Source organism: Equus caballus, chromosome 4, assembly GCF_041296265.1.
Source record: "Equus caballus isolate H_3958 breed thoroughbred chromosome 4, TB-T2T, whole genome shotgun sequence".
NCBI classification, from domain to species: Eukaryota; Metazoa; Chordata; class Mammalia; order Perissodactyla; family Equidae; genus Equus; species Equus caballus.
The window spans coordinates 41,646,520-41,656,342 of NC_091687.1; the positions used below are offsets into that span (position 1 = coordinate 41,646,520).

At 40.3% G+C, this 9,823-nt stretch overlaps 1 protein-coding gene across 1 annotated transcript; it reads right to left on the reverse strand.

Annotated features, from left to right (window-relative positions):
• Positions 1-523: 523 nt before the first annotated feature.
• TFPI2 (tissue factor pathway inhibitor 2) lies at positions 524-5,699 on the reverse strand. The gene is made up of 5 exons (XM_001492769.5): positions 5,275-5,699; positions 4,787-4,969; positions 3,704-3,883; positions 2,088-2,258; positions 524-1,505 (listed from the first exon to the last, which is right to left on the reverse strand). Exons 1-5 carry the CDS (start codon positions 5,360-5,362, stop codon positions 1,423-1,425), a joined length of 705 nt encoding a protein of 234 aa, XP_001492819.1. The 5' UTR covers positions 5,363-5,699; the 3' UTR covers positions 524-1,422.
• Positions 5,700-9,823: the final 4,124 nt, after the last annotated feature.

Here is a 9,823-nt window from a genome sequence, read left to right on the forward strand (position 1 = left end):
TTTTTAAAAAAATGCTTATTATTTTTAATTTGGTTTTTAATTATGCAAAATATTTACATGCTCTAACATGAAAACTATATAGTAAGGTACATTAACATAAATTTTATCTCCATACTTGTCCAATCCTCTGTTTCCTCCCTCCCCCTTTTGGGTAACCATTTTTATTATCTTTCATCTTCTGTGATCTGTGTGTATGTGTGTTTATTCAAATTATTCTAGACCCTGGTTTTTTTAGTGTATTCTGAGGGTCAAATGATATCCATATATAGATATTTTGCTCATTTTTCATCCATAATTTCTTCAACCAATCCCCTATTGATGAGCATCTGGTTTGTTTCTAGTTTTCACTTATTCCAGTTAATACATCAATGAATGTCCTCGCACATACACGATTTTTTATTTTTGTCACAATACGTTTGGGAAAGATTTTTAAAAGAGACATTGCTCAAGCGAAAGGCAAATGCACTTATAATTTTGCAAAATCAGGGGCATACTTTTAAACATATTAATCTTGCCAAGAAAATGTAGGAATATTTTAGAATCTTTTTATTACAGAGAAAGAAAAAAACTGTTTACCTGGAATGATCATATTTATCAACAATAATTTATTAGTGGAATTTAAATTATTAAATTCACGCATGGCCTCTGGTGTAATATAAACAAACACCTTGAACAATAAAAAATTTTAACAACTTTAGTGGTCTCCGATCCATTACGTCTTAGGAAATAGTATAACAACAGGAAAACTACCAAAAGCCGTCTCTCTCTATGTATACACAAACATATACATGTGAGTGGGGATGGATTACATGGATAGATAAGAGAGAGAATTGCCCCCCCGAGGAGAACATTTTTGACTTTAATAAATTTACTAATTTTTAATTCAGTCAAAAAAGTTACTTTATTATCTTTTAAATGACACAATAAAAATGGAAGTACATTAGTAATGTCTACATAATAGCACTTTTAAGATTTTTTACAGTGTTGGTAAATCTGTAAGTTTATCACTTTGGGCCTAAAATATAATCTAACTTTTAAATGCAAAACGAAATGTATTTGCTGGTCCTTTTTATAGTCATATGTGTTAAAAGAACATGATTATATTGTCTTATGCTTTTCAGTTACTATCGTCTTCTGAAATAAGAAAGAGCAACCCCAAGAACTGGGTGAGTCACATTTGCTTTTGTATCTTATGCACAGCGAGCATTCAACCTCATGAAAAATAGTTGAACAGTAAACTAAAAATAATAGATTCACATTTGAATAGCAGCTAGTTATATACAAAAATACACAAAAGTGACTTGTATCCATAAAAACTGGTGAATAAATCACTAATGATTCATTTACCCATGTTACCATATTATTCTTCAGCTATAACTATAAAGGCAATAATATTCATAAGATGACATATAGAAAAAACGATTAAAATTGCTTCTTCTGAAGTTTCAGGCTTCTATTGGCAAGGAAAAGTGTTTTCATCTTCTTATTCTTTTTCTTCTTCAAGCCTAAAGTCAACAAAATAAAAATAAAAATCATATGTCTCCAGTTTGTAGGCTAAACTATAAATCACCACATTTCTAATATGCTTACAAACTCATCTCATCTTTCTTTCTTTTTTCTTTTCTTTTTTTTTTTTTTGATGAGGGAGATTGGCCCTGAGTTAACATCTGTGCTCAATCTTCCTCTATTTTGTTTGTGGGATGCTGCCCCAGTATGGCTTGATGAGCAGCTGGGATCCAAACCCACGAACCCTGGCTGCCAAAGTGGAGTGCACAAACTTAACCACTATGCCACCAGGCCAGCCCCCTCATCTTATTTTTAATGATTATAAAACAGTTTCACTCACGATTCACTCAGTTAATAACACTCTACCTTTAAAACACAAGGATACAGCTTCTGTCTCCAGATACTGTAGCTGGCCAGTATACGCATTTTGACAAAACTGATCAGTACTAAAGTGCTATTTATGCAGGCGTAGTCTAGAAATGGCAATATGCTATTAGTAAAATGGATAGATAAAAATATAATTTTCCTTATGAATTATTTATAAAGTTAGTTTAAAAAGTGAATAAGAGAAAATTCACTACCTTTGGCGCAAACTTGTTTGCAATCCTTCCTGTTAACAAAGTTATTATCATTCCCTCCACAGCCAGTATAGGTGAAGGCCTCACAGGCTTTGTGTCTTGGATTAAAATAATAGCGAGTCACGTTAGCAGAGCATAGGCCCTCATCTTTTGGACTGTAGCAAAATGATGGACCTTTACGAAAAAGAAAATAAAATTAGAAATGCAATAATACCAAATTTAATAAACTGTGATGATTACAGAAGTAACTGAAGAAAATCTAATCCCATAAAAGCTTCATTCTGAATCCAAAATATCATACTAAACCATTTAAAAAGTATGCCTCAAATTTCAAGAAAGCTTACATGCTATATTGTGTTAATTCTAAATTTTTATAAACTGGACAGAATTTCTCCTGAAGCTCTGTCCTTGTATCAGTTAAATGTGTAAAGAAATTAAACCCCAAAAGAACAGATATGGTCAGGTAAGAATGGCCTACATTTCAATGAATGATGTATGACATGCTTTGGTGAAGATTAGCCCTGAGCTAACATCCACCACCAATCCTCCTCTTTTTTTGCTGAGGAAGATTGGCCCTGAGCTAACATCTCTACCCATCTTCCTCTATTTTATATGTGGGATGCCTGCCACAGCATGGCTTGATAATGGGTGTGCAGGTCCGTGCCTGGGATCCGAACAGGGGAACCCCAGGACACTGAAATGGAGTGTATGAAGTCAACCACTGCACCAACAGGCTGTCCCCATGTTGGTAGTTTTATTTTAAACGTTTTTTTTTTTTTATCAGTTCTCCTTCCATTATTAATCAGGAATACATGGATCTAATTCCCAGGTAGCCACTAGGACATATACTTTTACACACACAACATAAGAGAACACCAGCAACACATCTCCTTATTAATTCAAAATTTTGCTTATTCAACACAGTATAGCCATAGAGCTTTACCAAACACTCTGCCAAAACAAGTTTTCCTTGCTGTTGGATTCATTTATCTATATGTAGGTGTCTCCACGGTGCCTGGGGAAAATGCCTGTATTGTCTCTCTCTACAAATATTAAATACTGCCCAAGGAACCCATCATTTCAGGGACTGTGGGCGGGGCGGGGGGGGGGGGGGAGATAAGAAATGGGAAGAGAGAAAAGAGGGATAGAGATCTTTGTGCTCCAGTTTGCAATAACTAAAGGATACAGAAATCTAACCAAAAACTTTAGAAAGAAACTTTCAAGTTTCACCATCCTAAGTCTGTATATATTCCACTGTCTCGTATATACAACTGATTCCATACAAACAAGAGGTCATGGCAGTCATTAATGAATACTGAATTTTTTATGTATAAATTGAGTAGATGAGAAATAGTGCTAAAGAAACAATGCAGAAGAGGAAGCAAAAACGTGAATCATGGCTTTGTCACTTTCCAGCCCTGAGAGCTTGGCAAGCGAACTTCTAGCTTGTACTCTCGAAAGTAAAAATGGGGATAATAATACTTCGTCACAGGGCAATAGTATGAAGATTGGTATTGTACTATATGTGAAATCACCAGAACGCAAACCATGTTAATTCCACATCAAATTATCGATTTTTCACCCTAAAGTCTTCATAACACCATAAAAATAGTATTTACTTTTCTTTGGTGCACAGAAGCCCATACAAGTAGCTTCATCTGGGAACTGGTTCTCATTGCTGTGACACCCGCCAGATATGAATTTTTCACATGTCATGGAACTTAGATTGAAGAAATACTGTTTTCTGGGCTCCCCACACTGCCCCTCACTGACTTCCAACCGGCAAATTTTGGGAACTTCTAGTAAAAGGAAGGCATAAAACAACGTTAGTCAAAAATTAGCCTTCTTAGTATTACTTTCAAAACTTTACTGTATTTTCATAAACAAGTGGCGAGAAAAGGCATCATATTTAATGCTGGGATAGTAAATCCCCCAAAGGCTGCCCAATAATCCAGTTATTTAGCTTTTTTAAACAGCGTCTCCAGAGCTGACTCAGCTATGATAAATCTTTCGAATGCAATGGGACGACTCTGTTCTCTCTGGGTGTTCTGATTGTGTCTACATATGAAGTTAAACTTATTCACAGGAAGACGCATTTTCCCCTGGCTCAGTTCCTTGAACGTCAAAGCCCCATGTTCTGTTATAGGCCCTAATAGATATAACAAACATAATTGAAATAAAATAGAAAACAGTGCCATGCATCTCCACTAATTCCTACAGTAACCCAAGGTATGTTTGGGTCCGGGAGACAAAGTGAGGTTATAATTAGCTAAATCGCACTTTAATAATAAAAAACTTTATACAATTTCAAATTGATGGACAATCGACATGAGGAAATGGTGTTCTCAAGGAGGCATAAAAACCATAGGTTTAGAACTAATGATAAATACAGAAAAGCACTTATGTTGCTCCTAAAACATTATACCCTTGCATTATTATGCCCTGCGGTGAAATCTTTCCCTGAGCCCGCACAGGCACTGAGTTATGATAAATGCCAGTTAGGAGAGCAGAAATGTGTTAGTGGTTGTAAACTTGTGATTACTTTCAGGAAACTGAAAACCAGTGAGCCATGCTTAATGCTTGAGAAAACTCAGGCTAAAACTTACCGTTGAAAATGGGATCTGAAAACTTAGCTAAGTTACTACCAGCTCTCCCGTGCAAGGAGCGGCGCAAGAGTTCTGAATGTGAGTGCGACAACTTACTCTCTATCCTCCAGCAAGCTTCATCGCAGGCCGCCCAAGTTTCGAAATTGTTGGCGTTGCCCTCGCAGCCCCCGTATATGAACTGGCGGCAGCTCTGCGTGTACCTGTCATAGTAGTAGCTGGGGATCCGGGCTCGGCAGGGCCCTTCGTCCGGGGGCAGCAGGCAGATCTCTGCGTTGTTTCCTACCGTAGGGGCAGAAGGAAAAACCAAAGAGAGGGAGGGGAGTCAGCCACATCTCAGGGAGGGAGAGGCTTCCCGGGGAATTCTGTCCTCTCCGTTTGGAGCAGAGGGGCCTCTGCAGAAAAAGAAAGTGCGAACTTGGGCGCAAGTGTCCCCATCGCACGGCTCCGCGGGGCGCCCGGCAGGGACCTGGGAGAAGGAGGGCGCAGAGATGGGGTGCAGGGGGCCCATGGCCAGCCGCACCCTGGCCGCCTGGTCCAGAAAAAGCCTGGCGGGAAGAGGGATTCTTGGACGGGCCGATCGATACCTGATGGCACCTGAGCAGCAGCTCCCAGCACAGTCCCCATGAGGAGCAGCGGCAGAAGCAACAGCCCGAGGGGGTGAGCAGCGTCCATGGTGAAGTGTCCCAAGAAAGCGCCAGCGGGATGAGGGTGCGCAGCGTCCCGCCTCGAGACAGCCTGGGTGCCTGCTTTATGTAGGGTGAGCGTCCTGCGACCCCGGACGGGGCGGAGCGTGCCTGTGCAGAGCCTGGAGGAGAGGTTGATTCATGGCTGGCGTCTGTGACTCCCACTCTCGCCGCCCTGGCGCTGGAAAGTGTGTTGGGGGGAGGAATTCCCCAAGTTGAACCTGCCTCACAAACTGTCTTCTGTAGCCGGCAGGGATGACCAGATGGGGCATGTGTCAGTGATGGGAAGTCGACAAGCTAGAGGGAAATGACCTGGGGGTGATTTCATAAGGTTGCAGTTTGCAGCATCACGCTGAAGCCTGGATCCACATTTTGAAAGCACGAAATCCACGTATTTGAAGGGCAGAGAGAAAGTGTGAAGTTCATAAGGCCAAGGGAAGCCGGGCTCAATGCAGTGGACCCTTTAATTAGATTAGAAATTTAAGTACATGTGTATTTATTTACATTTATACATATATACATATTTCAATCGAGGCTAATTAACATTTAATAAAAGGCTCATAATATATCTTAAATGTACTGTTTGGTGAATTTTGACAATTATATACACCCTTGTAATCACCACTCCAGTCGAGAATTAGACCATTTCTATCATTGCAGAACATTCTCTTATATCCTTTCCCTGTCTATCCTTCTATCCCTAGACCGAGGGCAACCACTCTTCTGATCACCCTGGATTGATTTTGCCTGTTCTTGAATCTAATGCAAATAGAATAATAAAGTATTTGCGGTTCTGTACTTCTTTTGCTCCACTACTGTTTTTGAGACACAACTGTGTTATTGTATAGTTCGTTCCTTTTAAATGTTACGTAGTCTTCCAACGTACGAATATACCACAAATGGCCTATTAGTGGACATTTGTGTTTTTCCAAGTTTGGAAATATTATAAATAAAGCCGCTTTGTGTACACAAGGAATTTTTACTACTCTTGGGTAAAATATTTAGAAACTGCCAAACCGTTTTACAAAATGGTTCTATCATTTTACACCCCCACCAGCTATGCTTGAGAGTTGTAGCTATGATTTTTGAGCTGGAACATGAAAGTCCAAAGAGAGGTGGCTTTGGGGAATGCCTCCCCACACCTTTCTTAATGTCGGTGCATCTGTGAAAGTTCCCTGCTCCTTTGACATCTTAGCCAGAGTCTAACTTTTTATTTAAACAAAACAAATTATCTACCCTGCGATTTGACATGAAATATTAAAGATATTTTTGGAAAATATTTTAATGAGTTCTCTTGATAAGCATGTCTTCCCTTCCTCCTCTTTTTCCTTTTCTTCTATTCAATAGTCTCAAGAGAATAGTTATTCCTGCCTTTTCCTGAGGGTATTGGAGGGAGTTTACAGTTCTCTCCCAAGTTTCTGAGAATCCCAATCTCACAGTGGGTTAATAGTCTGGGATATTTTGCACACTATACCTCCTTGTGCTAGTTTTCAGTTATCCTCATGTCATGGCATAGAATCCTCTTCCTAGGAAAATGAACCTTGTTTGGAAATACTGAGAGTCACTTATGCTGTCAGACTATCTGTGATTAAGAATGGCAGTCAGGGGGCCGGCCTGGCAGTGTAGTGGTTAAGTTCATATATCCACTTTGATGGCCCGGGGTTCACTGGTCCAGATCCCAGGCATGGACCCAGCACCACTCATCAAGCCATGCTGTGGTGGCATCCCACAGGAAAGAGAGGAAGATTGGCACAGACCTTAGCTCAGCAACAGTCTTCCTCAAGCAAAAAGAGGAAGATTGGCAACAGGGGTTAGTTCGGGGCCAATCTTCCTCACAACAAAATAAAAAAGAATGACAGAATGTAATTACCAGAAGTGGAGGGTGGGAGGAGGAGGAATTGGAGGAAGGTGGTCAAAACATACAAACTTCCAGTTAAAAGGTAAATCAGTCCTAGGGATGTTACGTACAGCATGATGACCGCAGTTAACACTGCCGTACAATATACAGGAAAGTTGTTAAGAGAGTAGATCCTAAGAGTTCTCACCACAAGGAGAAATTTTTTTCTTTTCTTCTTTCTTTTCTTTGTCTTGTTCTATATGAGATGATGGATGTTAGCTGAACCTATTTCAATAATCATTTCACAATATATGTAAATCAAACCATCATGCTGTATACCTTAAACTTATACAGTGATGTATATCAATTATTTCTCAATAAAACTGGGGAAAAAAAAGAATAACAGTCAGAGATATAAGGATATATGTTTAACAACCAGCTCTCCAGTAGGAAAAACAAAGAAGAAGAGCTGGTTTATAGAGGTTGTTGATTTCCATGGTGTAAATGCTCCCATCATGGCCAATTTCAAGCTGCTAGAGTTGGAAATAGATGGGTACAACTCGTTCCCCAGAGCCAGTGTGAGCTGGCTCCAGCACGCCATCAGCTGGTTTTGGAAAGACCCATTCATGGGAGAATCAGATTAGACCCTTCCAGTACCTCCCAAATATTCTTAGTGGAGAGAAATTTTATCAAACATTTAACCAGGATCACGTTCAGGAGAAAAGTTAACTCAACTTCAAACTTAGCTATTTCCATTCTTTTGAATATGATTGAATATGTATCTCCCAAATGGACTAAAATAAATTCAAGGACTGATGCTGAGTCAAATGTGTCATTCAGCATTGACTATTATCACTTCTGTTCTTTGTAGTCAGCTGCTGGCACTTTTTGATCATCTTTTGCTTCATATAAAAAGAGGAATCTTTTGAAATAGGGCAGATTACTATGGGAAATTGCATGATGCAATGGGAAAATAGACTTGGGAGGCAGAGGAGACCCAGTTTTTAGTCTTTGCTCCTTTGGACAAGTTATATAAACTCTCTAAGACTCGGTTTCCCTATCTATAAAATGGATATAATAACTGTACCTTACCAGTGTGTTATGAGGATTACAGGGCACGTGCTTAAGCACTCAAAGAGACATGCTTTAGCTCCTCACACACAGGCACCGAATCCACCCAGATCATCCCACGGCCCAGTGCCCACTGAGAGCCTTGGCACAAAATTTTAAGATGGAACATCAACCACAATCAGGACACAGAGCAGCATGAACTGGCCTTGCAGGACTGAAACTTGTGACTTTGTTCCCATCAGCTCTTGTCTTTGGCTGAGCTCAGAGGCCACCTCTCTGCCTAGGAAGGAATGGCACAATCAAACATCACTTTGTGATGGTCTCTTCTGGGGAAGGGAGCTTCAGGGTTCTCTCACCTAGAGCAGAGTACTGAGTCCGCTCAGACCTGCTGTGTAGCACATGGAGTGAGAGGGGGTCCAAAAACCAGGCTTTTCACCCCTCTGTGGGGTAGAGTCTGTAGACACAGATTGAAATCCATGTTCAGAAGTACTCTAGAAATGTTAGTTTCCTTCCCTTGTTCTGTGCCAAATAGGGTGCATCTTTAACACCTCCATGAGCACTGAGCAGGGACGGGGAAGAAGGAGAATTGAACAAGTGGGGTAGTTAGAAGTTTGAGGTTGTCAAGCCAGGTTATCAGGAAGGAAATTACTCCTCTTAATTGAAAAACAGTTGAGTATTTTTTTGTCCATAAAAAAGATATCTTCCAATATAAGGGGAATCTAAATTTCCTGGGACGACTATAAATTACTGAATTTATCCTTAGGACCATGTGGAGGGAGCCATGTTACTACCACAATATCCTCCTTAGGGATGTACTTCTGTCTCCTTAAACCAATGTCTGGGCCAAAGGTTACTACATAGCTGAGAAAGAAAATTCCTTTATCCAAAGTCAACAGGAAGTACAAGGCTGGAGGGAACTGGGAAGAACAGTCACCCAGATTGATTCGTCATTGCTGTACCAAGTCACAGCTTTGATGACTGCGGCTAAAGACAGAGGCTCAAAATGGTTTGGAGTTCTGTAAAATTAGGCATGAAGTTCTTATAATTTGAATGCTGAAAGAAACTGTGAATACATCTGTTCCAGTATTTTCATTTTACAGAGTTATAAATTGAGACCTAGAAAGATAAAATGACTGGTCGTGTTTATTTACCTTAGTTGTTGGTAGACCTGAGACTAGAAGAACCCAAGTTCTTGATCCTCAGCCCTGTGTTCTTTCTAACATACCCAGACCCGGGCTCTTTCTTAGGGTAGAACACTAAACACCTGAATCGAAACACACAAAAGCTACAGTGAGTTCAGAGCCTGTGTGCGTGGGTCAGATCCCTGCCTCTGTTCTTTCTCCCCCCTTGGCGCCATAGCAAATGGATGTGAGGTTGATTTGGAACACAGTAGCTGCTAGAATTTCCAAGCCTTGAGCATGATGTTCTACCCTCTGAGAGCCCCACAGGCTTAGAAGGTGACCATGAAATTTAAGGCAAGGATTGAGGCAGATGGTCTTCGTCTCTGTCAGACACTTTAGAGAGAGGCAGCATGTTCAGCTT